We start from the raw sequence: 16722 nt of genomic DNA, 5'->3' as shown, positions 1-16722 counted from the left end.
TGTATGTATGTGCGTGTGTGTGTGTGTAAATTCAATGTGTGTGCATATTGGCATATCGCAAGAGACAAATTTTGAGGTTTTTAAAATTAGTATTTTTACTGTGTCTTTATAATCTTTCTCTGCAGGACTTTAAGGAAATAATTGCTTTAACAGTTTGTTCTTTGGATCCGACTGGTAGGTGATATAAAAAGCTGTGTTTCACTGGCATTGATAGTGAATATCTTTAATCACAGGTACATGACTGGCCATCATTTGATGAGGAATAACTCTTTAAGTAAAGATGGTAACTAACTTCCTCCTAAAAGGCTAGAACCTATGCTTGTTCATGGAGAATCTTAAACAAAATGCAGATTTTATGCAGATCCAAAATGTATGTCTGGTCGAAAGTTCGCTTTTAATTTCTTAAAATATAAGCTCTTCAAGCACATCTGTAGATTAACTTGGGAAAATAACCAGGCTAACATTGAACATCTACTCTGAAGAGGCAACCAAGCTGAGTGCTAGGAACAAAATAAGTTGGAACTTGATGGCAGCAGTAACAGTTCATTTCAAAGAGATTCCACAATTAAATATTAGAAATAATATTATAATTTTACCATAATGTTTAAATATACCCTTTATCTTATTTTGTATATCCGTATTTAGTAGAAGTACAAAGTAGCTTTTTCTCTTTTGATTGTTAAGTTTTTGAGTGATTAACCAAAGGCAGGTGTGGACAGTGGAAACAAGCACCGTAAAAACTGGCCAGCCCCTCTGCTGCCTGGGGGACCACTGTGACACACACAGCCATTCTCTGTGTACATTGACATCGTTTTGACAGTTTAGCACCTTTTTTTTTCCGGAGTTGGGAGTGGGGGTCAAGGCTTCTGGTTAGGAATTTTCAAAGGCCAATTTGTAAAAGGCAAAAATTAAGTTTGCATTCCTTTATATATTTGGATATGACAGATTAAAAGCAAGGTAGGTATGCGGAGCATGTCTAATCCTTCACCAAGGTGGCAGTCTCAAATGCTTTGATGTCATCTGGTCGCAGGGCCCCTGAGACTTTTCGAGGAACCAAATTCAGCTGACTCTATATGGCCTGCCTCTCCCTTCTGGTGTTCAAAAAAGAAAGAGAAGGTCCCTGCACCTTCTTGTCTCCTTCGTTTATTGTACGGTTTGCTTTGTTTGTTTGATTTTAAAACTGCCATTATGTGAAAGTGTTGCAAGTATAAATAATTGAGAAGATAACTCTGTAGGGAAACCACTTTTGCTGCCTTTGTGCAAGGGCAGCTCATTATGGCTCTGAGCTGCAGCATTCCGTAAGAGCAATTATGCAACATCAGTATGTCATGGATATTAACCAAGGGGAGTAGATAAGAGACGGGAAGATAATTTTGTAACTTATTTAATTAAATTTATTTGGTTTTTCAAATAGTTCCTCTAGTGTATAATTTACCCAACCTCTCTGTGGTTGCTCTGGTCTTTGCAGGACTGGCATTCAGCATTTGTCTGAGGGCATCCCTCCTCAGTTCTGTGTGGACCTACCATGTATTTCTGTTGGGGTTTAATTTCCACCCAAGGAGAGGTTACCCATGAAAATGGAACTGTAATTTGGTCATGAGGTGGTTATCCCCCCCAGGGCTTATATAGCCAGTTAATATATGTTAATACAGCAAAGTGAACAAAAGGTTAAATAAGTGGGTCAGGCTCAGAACGAGTCCTGTACTGCTTACTTCTGCTTAAACGGAAGGAAAAGCCCATAATGGCACTCGCCTTACTTTCACCCCCATCATTTTAAGAATTGCTTTGCCAATCCTTCACAGCAAATAGCAATTTTAAGTGGACCAAAACAGAGCTCAGGGTGTTTGCACTCCATGGTAATGATAGAGTAGCTGTGCTCCCTGGAGTTCAATAAGCCCAACAATTGAGTCATTTTTGCCCCCTGTGAGCGAATCACTGCTGTTAGCCTGAATGACAGGATTGCTTATAGAACTGGAGCCCTTCACCGGGCTGACCTCATCCTGGGACAGTGAGGTTCAGAGGGCAGGCAGGTGGTGTTTAACACAGTTACAAGTAAAAGCTGATTTTGTACTTGTACACTCTGTAAACAAGAAAGCAGGATTGGCAGGGGCGGGGGTGGGAGGGGAGGGGAGGGGAGGGGAGCGGAGGGAGAAGCTGGATGTGCATTGATGTACTTTATCCAAAGCAGCGCTTCCTCTTTTCCTGTCTCTTTTCCCTTCTCATTTCTTCCTTTCCTTAATGTCATGCTCCCCTCACCATCTTGTCTCTGCCTCTGTCTCTCTCCTCCCCATCTCCCACCCTCCATACACAGAAGTCTCTAACACATGTAATAGACATGCTAAAGTTAGATGGCCACAGCCCAATTTTAGTTCTGATTAATGAAAGATGCAGAGGGTGTTGCCAAAAAAAAAAAAAAAAAAAAAAACTCCAGATTTAAGATTAGTCTTCAGTTTCTGAATCATTTTTGAAGCATAAATTTTAGGCACACATAGCAAAATACCCAATGATAGTTGTTGTTTTTTTTTTAAATATTTCTTTGAGTAAGAAAATATGAGAAAAGTAGCAAAAGGGAAAGGTTAGAGAAGACATCCCAGCCTAACATCATCTTCTAATGATCAAACTACCTTTGAGATAGAGAAATTCTAGAGAACATTTTCAGCCTGCACATTTTTGGGGGTCAAAGGGCAATGGAGTAGTCAGGTTTTATAATAATCTTGGGAGGGGGTATTGTGAACAGGTAATATATAAAACAAGAGCCCTTCAAATGATTCTCTATCTCTGAGTCTGACTTGGGGAAGTAGGAACGTGGAAATCCTATTTTCAAATAGATAAATGATTTAAAAATACAATTTCGGTTAAAAAAACACTGCTTCATTTTTCTTCAAATCCTTAGAACCCTAGTGCCCCTCAAAATCTTAATAACTACACTTAAGAATTGATTGGTACCATTATTCCCTCTTAGAGATTCATAATATTAGCCTATTAAAAAGCTATTAAAAGCTGCGACATCACTTGCAGCAAAGAACACATCTTTACTTTGTTTCACTTAGTGCTGTTTCCCTACCACACTTTGACCTACCACCTTTGTTTTGGAGGAACACCTATTGACACCAGTGTCCTTCAGAGCACAATTTGGGAAACCTTCCTTAGAAAGATATAATGAGAAAAAAATATTTTAAGGAAGTTTTCTATTCTTCTTTCCTTTCTCCATCTCACAAACCTTACTCCTTCACTTTCTACTCACTATTCCTCTGTCCCCAAACACACACACACACACACACACACACACACCAGAATACTCCATTGACCTCAGTTCCCATTACTCCCAGCTTATTCTCTTCTCTCAGTCAACTGGACTTATCATGCCCCAATGTTCACCAGCCTAGAAAAGTCTGGTGCCCACTTTCTGCCAAGTCAAGTCCTTCTCTTCCTTCAACCCTGTACACAGGACTTGCCTGGCATCTCTAATGCCCAGATGGATTCACACCTTTCAGCTAATGCCTCTAGTCTGTATCTTTAGTGGTTTTTGAGTGCAAAGATAACTACACAGAGCCAGGAAGCCAGAGTTATTTCCCATATTAGCTCTGCCCTATTCTAGGGAATATTATTTCGTCAGGGTTTCAGCTATTCAGCCACTTGCAAAGTGAGGACAAGAAAATCCCTCTGGGCTCTTCCATTCTCAATTCAACATATTTCCGAGACGTAGGAACCTTGTTTTCATTCAGCCATTTAGTTATTCGTTCACTATACATTTTATTGAGGATGTACTGCATGCTTGACACACTCTCAATAACATAGAATTAAGATGTGGTTCTGCTTTCTAGGGCTACCTGGTGGGAAGCTGGACACGTAAATTGTGATTATAGTATTGAATCAATGCTGTGATGGGCCTGTGAGCTATAAGTGCTACTGACTGAAGAAGTGCTTCTTACTCAAACCGTGGAATCAGAGACGTTACCTCCAAAAGCTGTTCTCTGATAAGAATTTTGAAGGGTGTGTTGACCAGATAGCCATGGGAGAAAGGCCATCCCAGACCGAAGAAATAGTGTGTTCCTAGCATGTTAGCATATTAACTTTATGCTTATTAATTGCCTTTTTGTTTATATGTACATTACTGTATAGCAGTTAAACCAATTTGTAAATTAAATTATTTTTACGTTACTTTATCTTTACTGTGAAAATGGAGATCATTCAAATGCTATCATTTCTATTTTTTTTAAAGGGTTTTTTTTTTAATATAAATTTATTTATTTATTTATTTATTGGCTGTGTTGGGCCTTCGTTTCTGTGCCAGGGCTTTCTCCAGTTGCGGCGAGCGGGGGCCACTCTTCATCGCGGTGCACGGGCCTCTCACTGTCGCGGCCTCTCTTGTTGCGGAGCACAGGCTCCAGACGCGCAGGCTCAGTAGTTGTGGCTCACGGGCCCAGTTGCTATGCAGCATGTGGGATCTTCCCAGACCAGGGCTCGAACCCGTGTCCCCTGCATTGGCAGGCAGATTCTCAACCACTGCGCCACCAGGGAAGCCCTTCTATTTCTAATAGTAAGCCACTTTAGGAAATTCTGATAGATGTGAAATGTGAATATGCAAAAAAACAGATCCTTTCAAATTGCAGTACAAAGTGTTTGTTTCTTTGTCTGTTGGAGACTATAGCTTTGTCTGGAACACAGGAATCAAAAGTTGATGTCTTTATTTCTCTGCAAATCAGGGGAAAGAAATCCACTAACCCTCTAAAGCTAAAATATTTAAGGATTAAAGCAGATGTGGCATAACTGCTGGTTTGCTGAGTCTCTTGTGATTTATAAAGATATATTTTATGTCTTTTATGATTACGGGATGATGCTAAAAATTTTGTGGGTAATAATACCGTCACATTGGAAAGACTGCACATAACATCTCTGAAGAAGATACAGAATGCTACTCAGCTGCAAATCAAAGTAAAAGATGTTTAATTTGTTATTAAGAAAAGGCAGTGAAGAAATTTTATTTGGAATTTGGTCTTTGATGTCTGATCATCATAAATGTGAAGACATTAAGTCATATGTTTATGAATAGATTTTTTTTGCCTCTTGACATAATGGCATATGTTTTCATAATAATTTTTAAAGATTTTTGTTAGATGTATAGCTGTTAGAACTATAGGTTATTTGAAGTGACCTTGAAATTTTTTAAATCTTCGATTCTTCCCCCTTTGGCACCTGGACTAGATGCCAGTATAAACTGGTTAAATACCATTTGGTTTAAACAGAAAGACTGTACCATATATGCATATTTATGGTATTTTGTTTGTTGGATCTTTTTCTTAATATTACTTGACTTTCTGTGTTTTAATCTCATTTTTTTTTCTTATTTTGGGTTGAAGCCACTCTAAAGCTTAACACCTAGGAGATTTCTCACTTATGGTTCCCTTTAAAAGTGCTAAAATCTCAGCCTCTCAAACAAGAGACCAAGCTACAATTTAAAGAAAGCAGTGGTATTGATAAAGGGCCCTAAGAATGTTGCCACTTTCCTCATGTGTCTTCTGCCACATTCTTTCTTTTAAACCAGCAGGAGAGTTGGAAGAAGGATAAGAGCCTGGCCCATCCAAACACTCCTGGCATGCCACGCTGGTCTCTGAGGTCTCCCCTGCTGCTTTAGAAAAAGGAGCCCCACAGACAAATGAAAGGGCCACGGGGACATTCTCATGCAAACCCCTTCCCTCCAAACACCAAGTGGCTGTAGATTGCTGGTGTTGGGATGGCTTGGCCTGAGTTGAAGAATAGACACTTGAGAACCATTTGTTTCCACACCATTTTGGGTGAAGTGCTATAGTTTTCACTTTAAAAGCCCGTTTAAAAAGAAAAATACTGTTTGAAAGGAGGACACAATTTGGAAGCCATCACACTTAATGGAGTCCCTTTTCAATGTAACACTTTGTCCTATCAATTCTCTTCTAAATTAGTTGTCACTACCTGGAGAAAACCCACCCTTAATTGTCTTAAAAACAAACAGTCTCCCATATATTTTTCCCATCTCCAATCTTTAAAACTCTTTTGGAACTTCCACAGAGTATGAAGTGAAACACAATTTGTTTAGCAGTACACAGTACATTATTACCATTGCCCTCTAAATCCAGTCACACAAATTATCTCAGAATTAAAAGAAAAAGCAAGCTGGACCTAATAGGAATAAAGGTTTTTACTGACAATTAACTTGACCAGCCATTGTTAGGTAAAGGACTTGGTAAGATCTGCAGGATCTATGAAGAGGAAGTAATTCTTTTGGAAGTAGTTAGGCAGTTTATTATACTTGTTGCCACAGCCTGAAATATTCATCTAGTTTTGGAGATTTGAGGAGATGAGAGGGGTTTGAAGTTAAAGTCGCTTCTTTCTAGACTTTCACTCTTCTTTTGTCCTTTGTCTTGAGTGGCCTGACGAGCTTGTCAGCCTGAAAGTCCCACTGTCAACTCAAAGGCAACATCTGGAAAGCTGGGTTTGCCTCTCCTCATCTCAACAAGTAGGAATTCCTCCGAAATTTCCAATTTTCATCAAGTGTATACCATAGCATACCAGACATAGATTCTCAGGTTTATCCTTTTAATATCGTTAATATTTGTATCTTTTCTTTGCCAGCTAAGCACAATTCATCAGCAGTTCGCCAAGCCACATGGCCTACTTCTTTTGTATTTCTACCACCTTAGTCTGAGTTCACTTTATTTCCCTCTTCTGCTTGGATTAGAATAGCTTGCTACCGTTTAGCTTCTAGCTTCTCATCAACTCATACATAGCTCTCAGCAATACATCTTCCTCAAGCACCATATTTCATCATTCCACTCTTCAGGAATTTCAGAGGTTCAGTTTGTTACTCAAGAACTTCCACCCGGGTGGGGAAAATGGGGAGATGTTGGTTAAAGGATACAAACTTCCAGTTAGAAGATGAATAAGTTCTGGGAATCTAATGCAAAGCCTGGTGATGATAATTAACAGTCTCGTATCATGTACTTGAAAGTTGCCAAGAGAATAGATATTAAATGTTCTCACCATGAAAAAGAAATGGTAATTACGTGATGTGATGGAGGTGTTAGCTAATGCTATAGTGCTGATCATTTTGTAATACATAAATGTGTCAAATCAACACATTGTATACCTTAAGCTTACACAGTCTTATATATCAAACTTACACAATGTTACATATCAATTACAACTCAATAAAGCTGGAAAAATAAAAACTCCTCCACCAGCTTGTCTATTAACTGTGGCCATGTGTTCCAGACCAAAACCAGGAGCCTGTCTGAAGTCAGTTCCTGCACCCTCCCTTGCGCACAGCCTGATCTGCCTCGGTGTCTTCACACACACCATTTCCTTATTTCCTTCCTTCCCATAATCTATACGCTTTTAATCTGGTCCAACTTCCCTCCTCCAAGAATCCGGTGATTAACCGTCATCTGACTTCTCTAATTGACTCCATCACACTTATTTACTGAGTGTGGACTGCTATGATTTGTAATTATTACGTATTTTCAAATTGTGCTTTTCAATTTGTTTCTGTGGTTGCAAAGAGTAAAAATCTTTAAAGGCTTGAACTGCATTTTTTAAATTTTAAATAATATGGACACAGTCATATACAGTCAATTATATACTTACATATTATATATAATTTCTTATTATATATGATCTTGTCATATTTTGTTATTAAACTTGTCTTTTGTTAGGTACAGAATGTAGAAGATTTATCAGTGTGTGACACATGTACAGATTACTGTGGAGCTTAATACTTACTCATTCTAAAGTTTTTAGGACCAAAAAAGGATGAAAAGAGGCCTTACATAATCCCTGTTCTCTACACCTTGCTGCCCTTCCTACCCCCTCACCTTTCCCCTCCAGAACCCAGTCTCTCCCTGGGATACGTATGCTCTCCCAGAGAAAGCTCTACTAGGAGAGTTCTCGAGACATTGAGGCAGTAGGTGCTGAATAACTGTTGACTGACCCCTGGGGAACATAGGATAAAGCAAGGAATGAGGCTGAGAAAAATGTCTGTTTGCCCTGGAAAGTGAGAAAGGGGAGAAAAGAGCAAACACTAGAACATGGCATGATGGCAGAAAAACAAGGATTTTTAGCAGTTTTTCTTTTCTCCATCATTTTCAGCATTCCCACTGCCTACAAAGTTTCTGTCTTTGACCTATGTGGTTATATGTCTAAATATTCTAGAGTTGATAACCCTTCTTACCCTTCCTTTCAGCAGCAGCAGAACAGAAAACTTAGCCAGGTGTTAATCTCTGCAAAGTTTATTGCCTGCCTGGTGTGTGTGTGTGTGTGTGTGTGTGTGTGTGTGTGTGTACACATACATATACATACATGTATGTGTATGTGCATGTATACACACACATACGTACATGCATATGGCTAATGACTTCTCACAGTTTATCTCAAGGCCACATTGTTTCCTGTTCCACTTGGTTGACAGGACATCTCTGACGTGACAGATGTATCCACTGAGAACGGGATCATGCGTTTGAAACCAGTTTAGTTCTTAGCAAGGCGACGCATATGGCTTATGGAGATTTTGTGGTTGATTTCTTTCCTTATATATTACTCAGGGAAGCCTGTGTCAGTATAAATGAGTGGTAACGAAATCAACATTATGGCATCTTTGATACTGCATTTGCAAAAGCTTTTCAGGACGTTGTTTAATTCGGGGCTTAATGATTGATATTATAGACGGTGAATAAACATTTTGGATGGATCTGTTTGCTCACAGATTTAAAAAATCGAATCCCTTTTTCTCTTGGATTTAAAGGGTGTAATGCTGTTGAAGAGGAAACAGTTCAAACGTGGTCATCATAGGCTGGTGGCACCAAAAGTAGAAACTCAGGGTAAAATTTGCTGTCAGGAAAAACGGAGCATTCTTTCTCAACTCAGGAACGCGTGGTTCATGAGAGCTTGCTTGTAGATGGTTGCTACAATAAGACTCCTTTCATACAGGTGTGTTTATGCCCCAGGCTTGCTGGCCACAGTCCATTCCATTTACAGAAGCTGAATTAAACAATAACTACCGCATTGCAAAAGATGGTGGGGAGAGGGGGAGAGGAGGGGGAAAGGTGAGCGTCAAAGGAGATGCCTGAGAGCTTTGTTCGGGCCAAGAAAAACCCTGTTGCAATTGTCAGAGCTTGTTGATGTTGCCGGCAACGGCACTTTTTTTTTTCTCCTGGATTTTGTGGTTCTGCCTTAGGAAAGAAAGTAAAATAGAACGGAAGAACAAAGTCCTACTCTATAAATCAGCAGCTGCTCCTTGCCAGATCAAAGGAGTGACATTTTTGCTCCTGGACTACTTGTCCACTTGAGGGCTTGACAGGCAGCTAACAGCTGGCCTGCTAGACTGTATGGGAGAATCCGCCTACATCTTCTTCCGAGCAGATGACAAGCTAATCAAAGAGATATCCATAGCATAGGGCATGTAAGTGCACCTTGATCTCCTCAAACATAGCTAATACATAATTACTAAACAGCTTGGTGTATTTTTGGCAAGTTAATGCTTAGGTGGCTTCCACTGAGAAGTAGGATATAGAATTAATACTCCAATCAAAGGTGATGTTGAAAGCTAAAGAGATACTAGATTTGTCGGGATCTTCTCCTGTTAGCGTGAAATGGCTAGGAACAGGATGAGAACCGGCTAAAATGTGTGAAACTGATTGTCAGGTGACTGGTTGAGTTTTCGAAGCCCAGTCAGGCAGTAGTGTTCAGATAGATGAACAGGTACTTGATAATTGGTAATTTTGAGAACAATTACTCCTGCATTTTATGCTGATAGAGCCGAACAAAGCTGTAGATGTATCTTCCGTGTCTGTAAAGAATTGCTTTCAGAAGCACTATTAGGAGTGTAGGTATACAGATCTGGAATTTTAATGTCAGTAGTAAAACTTTCAGAGTAATTCAGTTTCTAGTTGATTTCCATCTGCAATAAATCATGTACAGGATGAGGTAATATACTACCACTTATGTCTATTGACTTAGTATTTTATCTTTAAGGGGATAGATCCTAGATATGAATAGCTAAGGATCTTTGTGTATTTTCTCCTCCCTTGCTTTCAAGTAGCTTTGAAAGATCACTTTTATAGTGCATGATAAATAGCGGCACATGAATAATCTGATAGCATTCTGGAAGAGTAACAGTGCTTCAAAATCATAACCTGCTGGGTTGTTTTGTTACGCGCCATTGGGTGTGATTATACTTATGGAATAGTGTTTATTGTTGCTCAGTATTATAAAGAAAATAAAAGATAATTCCCTATCTTAGAGGAATTTCTCAAATACTTTTATTAAAAAGTCTCTACTGTTGGCTGTACATGCCTTAGTCAAATAGGATGCCAAATTCTCCAGGCCATTTTAAACACTTTTTTAATTATGAAAATAATCATACTTATTGTTAAAAACTCAAACAGATCAGAATTACATGAAATAAAAATAGAAATCTACCATTTTCCTGCTATCCATTCCTGAGAGAGAACAGTTTCCACAAGAACACTTTATTGGTCCAACTTTTCCTTTAGGAGCTACCGATGGAGTAAAATGTATTAAATTATTATAAATTGTTTGTTGCCCAAGACAAGAGATTAAAGGACTGTTTAGATCTGACATAACTAAAGAGAATAGTATGTGCATTTTCACAGCTAAGGTTCTTGATTACAACTTGATCTTTGCAAGTTTCTATTCTTAGTAAGAGTACTGGATCATGTATTTGGTGTGTGACCTAGAGCAGAAACTCTCAAACTTAAATATGCATGTGTCACCTGGAAATCTTTTAGAATATTGATTCAGAGTCAGTAGTGCCAGGGTGGGGACCACTATATTTCTGCAGTTCTAACAAGCTTGAGGGGATGTTGATGTGGCTCGTCCATGGAACACAGAGTTGCAAGGATCTAGAGAACCGTTAAGAGAGTGATTTCAAAACAGCTCGCCCCACTACCCAGCCCCCCAGGAGATGCCCACTCCAGTGTCTAAAATCCCCACCATGGCATTATACACTTGTATTAGCTGTAATCTCTGAGAAGACCCCATGGCATGGACACATGCTACCTGCAGGGGTACAGCACATTATTACCCTGTTATCAACTCAGCATGGCTTTGTTTAATAATAACCCACCTAGTCTGAATTATTGCCCATAAGAGAACAGAGCTCTTTAGGAGGGGACATGAGATAGATGCATTTTGAGTGTAAGCTAACATTTAACGAGCCCTTACTGTGTGCCAGATACTGTGGCACAAAGATTTTACGTGCAATATCTCCCTTAATCCTCATAAACAATCTGGGCCCAACTCTTGCCCCAGTTTATAGATAGGAATCAAACTGAGGCTTAGAAGTTTACATAGACTTGCCCAAGGTGACACAACAAGGAATGAGCCCATGCTCTTCATCACTTTGCTCTACAGAGAAGTCTGGACTATGGAACAATAACTGAGAAGCGTTTACCCAAAGTAGGGTATTTTAGTAAAGAACCTATGTGCACCCTCCTAACCTGAGGGAAGAATTAGATAAAAGAAAGAATTTTGAAAGAACACATTAGAAAGGTTCATCAGAAGATAAGCATGAGCTACTTGATAATTTTGCCCAGGGCCTTTCATGTCAGCATAAACACTCCACTGCTCAAGGCCTATTCATAAAGCTACAAAAGGTGTGTGATTCCAGATTAATATCACGTTTTCATATTGTAAATTTATAAGTATTAGCTCATGGTGTTTTGAGAGCTGTAGACCAATCTAGTATCTATCAAATTATAAATTAAGCTGTAGCTCTGGGAAATTAATTATGAACCATGAATGTGTCTCTAAGTAGCCCATGGATCTCATTTGTTTACCATACTTTGCTCACAGTTGTCTGGGAAAAAAGACCCACTTATCTGGCCACCTGTGAAAAACTTATGTTTGAGACATGACTCAATCATCTGTGTGTCAGGGTACACATTCAAAGGCATCAAACCTGCTTAATTCACTGATTCAGCCTTTTCAATGTATCTCATTGAGAAAGCCCCACTCTTAGCCATAACCACACACAGAAAAAGACATGCTTTCTTTGTGAACTAAGAAAAAAAATGAAGAAACTTGATAACTGACTTGCCCCTCTTGAGGCTTCATTGCTGCACACCCCAACCAGTAGCAAGCTTTGTGAATAAGCACCTTCACTGATGAAGTCTCATGGCTGGGGAAAGTGGAGAAACAGAGGTTTTTCATTTTTTAACAGGTCCCCAGTCACCAAGCTGCCTATAACGCCTCTTCCCAATTGATCGGATCCCTCTTCAGCAGTTCAGCTCCCCTCCTTAACCAGACCAAACGATGCAAAAGCTTCAATTCTGGGGATTCTTGATTCCCCCTCAGAGGGTTTCAGGGCTGGCATCTTTCCAGTTGACTCCATGGAAGCCTGCGCTTTCTAACAAAAGGAATGCTGCCGAAAGGAATGGGTTACCAGGTGGGGCATGAAGTTAGTGAACCAGAAAGAGGGATTTATCAGCCATTTAAAAAGAGGGAGAAAGAGAAAGGAAAAGGAATCAACCAACAATCAGGAATGACACCTAAGTCTACTTCTATCAATCTGAAATATGCTGGGGAGTGAAAACACTTTAAAAGAAAAGTTACCGCGTCAGATTTTGGTTGCAGAAAAGTTTGGCTCTTTTGTTGGGGCTTAAGGTGGGGTTGTGGGAGAGGTCTCCAGAAGACCTCTCTCCAACAAGACAAGACGAGATTTCAATGATAATTTCCTCTCTTGGGTTTATTCTTTTTAATATATAGATATATATTTTTTCACTCTCAGTTGACTCAAAAAGTCCTCATGATTCTTGGAAAGTCATTGAATTTATTTCTATAATTAAGTTATTTTTAAACTAACTGTCTAAGTATATAATTTTTAAGGATCACACATACTAATGCATTTTCTATTTTAGTAAAATTTAATGAGAAAGTAGATAGTCTTAGTAGATCCTCTCCAGAGCTTTTGTGAGCCTGGATACTAACTTTGTGTTCAATACAAATCAATGGGACTAGTGTACTTTAGGGTACTCATTCCCTAAGGAGTCACTAATGGAATTATCTCTAGCCCTTAAAAAAAGTCACAATGAGGCTAATGAAAAATATTTTTTAAGTGAAATCTGGATAAGGCACTAGGCTTACTAGCACATTTATGGCATTTATCATATATGGCATATTTTACATGCAAGTTGTACAAACCTCAGAATGCTTTTAAGAGCTATCTAAGAAGACTCTGTGATTTCGGGTGAAATAGTTTGTACCAATAGAAAAGTATATGTCTTCAACTTCAGAATCATTCTGGGATGACATTACAACTTAGAGAATTTTTTAATATCAGATACAGATGAAAAACCTAACAGTCTTTGGATTGGAAATAACTTGCGGGGGTTTTCATTAAAGTTGGGTGCATCTTGCTGCATTTTGGTTAGTTGGATGTCTTCAGCAATTTTTCAAATGTTTTGGGTTTGGCAAAGTCCAAAATGTTTTTGCCAACACCCTCTTTTCCCCTTAGTTTTTAAACCCGTGTGAAATTCAAGGATAACTTAATCCATATGTGTCTGATTCATTTACACTTAACTCATCAAAATGTTATTTTGTAAGACCCATTTAATAGCCAGGAAACCTTTTGAGCCTTTTAAGATGTCTTTTGTCTTTGAACCAGTGAGTTGCATTTTTCCATATGAATGGAGCTTGGACCTTGAAAGATGGAAGATCAGTCTGTTTTCAACTTAGACTCTTCAGATTTTAAGTAGAATCAAAACTTGATATTCTGTTTACTGTTTGAGCACTGAATAACTTCATTTTAAAATATAGATCAGAGGAAGTGGAAAAAATGTTCATGTTATGTAATTTTGGGGAAAGACCATATTTGGAAATTTCACATTACTGATATTAAAGAAATAAAAATTACTCCTAATTGGATTTTTGAAATCTGTAATTAAATGGCTTCATTTTATGTACATGGGTGTGTTTTCTAAGAGTAGACCGTGGATCATCAGTGCAGGGGGGTAATTTCATTTTTTAGTGTTAAAGTGTTCTTACAGTCAGCTCATTCATTGGTAATTTTCATAGTAACATCTATGGTGTTTATAAGATATCCCAAGATCAGGGGAGTTGACAATTGGCAGGAGTTGTATGTTAAGAGATTTCTGAAAAATTGGGGCCCATATGTTTTTAAAATTCTGCGTGATTTGAAAGAATGTGGTAGAATCAGGAATCTGGCAAGATACAGCACTACGGATCACAAACATTGTTTGAGAACAACAATTCAGAGAGGCTAACTGGAGCCCTAGTGAAAAAAGCAAAATCTCTATGACCCTTTGTAAAAGGATCTAGTGAAAACCTTCAGAGGCTTCTCTGCCTATTTGTTTAGTAGAACTGGGCGAAGAAAGGCCATCGCCATAACTGCTAGTGAACATCCAGTCCATGCCATGGTAACTAGTTGAAAATGTAACACTGGAGTGGCATTTCCAAGTTCAGCGCTTCTATAAAGACCTGAGAGCACACAGATTGCTTTTTTTAATGTTCTGCATTGTTGTGGATCCCCCATTGAACAACCTTTTGAGATGACCCCGTTTTTACTAATGTAAACATTCTGACTAGTATCCAAAGAAATGACCTTTGAGTGAACCTCTAACCTTCCCAGTAATTATTTGTTTGAAGACAGTGTGGAGTTCTCCTGCTGAGAACTAAGGACCATGATGCCTTGCGGCTCTGTGAGGAAGGGAGTGTTTGGGGGAACTGGAGAGAAAGACATAAATAAGCGAACAACCTCCAGATGTAAATAATAAAAGAGTAAAAGGGTGAAATTAAAAAGGGAAAAAATAGCAATTCATTTTACCTAAAGAGTTGGCCTATAGGAAAAAACAAAACCGGGATTAGTAGCACATAAAAAGAGGTGAAACCCCTGCCATGTGTGTCCTCCATTAGAAACTTCAAGGAGCAGAGGCAAGGTTTCTCCTCTCCTGAGCATCTCAATTGGTCTTAACCTGAGCTGGTGAAAAGAGTTCTGGGGGTGGAACTCTCAGGTCAGTCCTCCTTGGTCCCAGTAAAAGCAGTGAGGGAAAGAGGAGACCATTAAGTTCCTTCTCTGATTTGAGGGATACTTCTGGAAGGCTTTGTGATCTATCTGGTCAGATATTCCTCAGCACCACTTAAGGTGCCCAGTGGGAATAAATACGCAGTTTCCACTCTCTTTTTGTTTTCACCTCTCATAAGCTGTCACTTTCTTCCCCAAACCTGAGGGGGTGTGATATTTTTTGACAATCTGAGCTACGCTTTCTTAAGTAATAAAGAAGTCCATTGTTTGCCAAACAAACCCCATATGCAAAAGACTCCTTCGGTTTTCTAGAGGCTATTTTTCTTCAGTCTAATTGTATTCCCACCAGAGTGCCCACAGGAGGCCTGAACAGGTGTGGGCTGCTGTCCTCCACAGAAGGGACTTTAACGCCATGGGAGCGCAGAGCTGCCAACACACTAGAATTTTCCTGGCTAATTTCAAAGAATGAGTTTTCAGTTCCTGCCTGTGACCCCATGTAGACTCATTAATCATGAAGTCCCCCTGCACTGAAGATTTGAAACTGGGAGTACTGGGAAACGTCATCCATGGGTATGTTTTGCAGGAACAGCTAGCTATATGCTAGGCATCCCCCTCCCTCCACGTCCCCCCTGAAAACATGCAGCCCGTGAATCCTGTGCATCAGCTCAAGCGTGTGGGGAATGCATGTCATTAAATGCATGGGGACAGGGGTATAACTCGCAAATGGTAGAACATTGTTTTGTTTTTATTAAATTTGGAGAAATAAAGGAGATTTCTTATCATCTTACTCTGTACATGAATATTTGATGGGCATTATTAAACATTAAAGTAACATGAAGTAGGCACTTATTTTTGGATTTCCAGCAAAATTAGATCCAGGCTTCTATACGAAATAAGTGCTTCTCCTTTACATTCCTGTGATTCAGCCACCACCTGATTTGAAAATGTTTCTTGGGCTCTAATATCAACCATGTGTACCTGAGGCTCTGTCTTTCTAGTAGGTTGAAAGGTGGCTGGGTTTATGGTTGGCAGTTACCTTATCCCTGCCCTGGGTGTCCCAGCTTAGGCTGGAAAGGCCGCCCCCAGCTGGCACTGACCTCTAAGTGACCCCTAACTTTACAGGCTTAAACTGCAGGAGTTGCCGAAGAGCAGAAGTCTTTCTGGCCAGCACTTATTACTGCTGTGTTGGTGATAAAACTTCAGACAGCCTAATTGATGGCTTTGCTGACCTAACAATACCTTGTGAAAGCCGAGTGCCAGAGCCTGGTCTCCATTTATGACCAGCTGCAAGGGGAAGCCGGGTCTCCCTGTGATGGCGAGTTTAGGGAAAGGGGGAAAATCTTCCAGCCTGTGAACTTTAACCAGATTCCGACTTGTTCAAGAGGCAGAAGCACAATTGCAAATTAATAGAAATTTTCTCAGGGAAAACTTTTTTTCCCTTCCTGAGCCTTTTTAGCAAGTCAGCTTTGAGTTGATTATGAGATGATGGAGGAGATGATCCAGTCAGCTATTTTTGAACATGGAGAGGGAAAATTGCCTTTGAATTAAAAAGATAATTTCCGTAGATGTTTGACTGTGTTGTATTCTCCGCAGCTTTCGTGCAGAAGTGTTCACGGAGCACAGAAATTGCATTTGCTGACTGGACGTCTCTGTTCTGTTTCAGGTTTATTAATGCCAGAAGAAGAATAGTA

The 16722-nt window shown here is 39.5% G+C and overlaps 1 protein-coding gene across 1 annotated transcript in view; it reads left to right on the top strand.

Annotated features, from left to right (window-relative positions):
• MEIS2 (Meis homeobox 2) overlaps positions 1-16722 on the top strand; it is a 199659-nt gene that overhangs the window by 178655 nt on the left and 4282 nt on the right. The window contains exon 10 of the mRNA XM_082845671.1: positions 16695-16722. This exon is cut by the window's right edge and continues 31 nt beyond it. Within this exon, the coding sequence (XP_082701797.1) occupies positions 16695-16722 (28 nt within the window). The remainder of the gene's footprint in view (positions 1-16694) is intronic.

Source organism: Leucopleurus acutus, assembly GCF_964270905.1.
Source record: "Leucopleurus acutus genome assembly, chromosome: 1".
Taxonomy (NCBI): Eukaryota; Metazoa; Chordata; class Mammalia; order Artiodactyla; family Delphinidae; genus Leucopleurus; species Leucopleurus acutus.
This window is presented reverse-complemented; position numbering and strand designations above follow the sequence as displayed.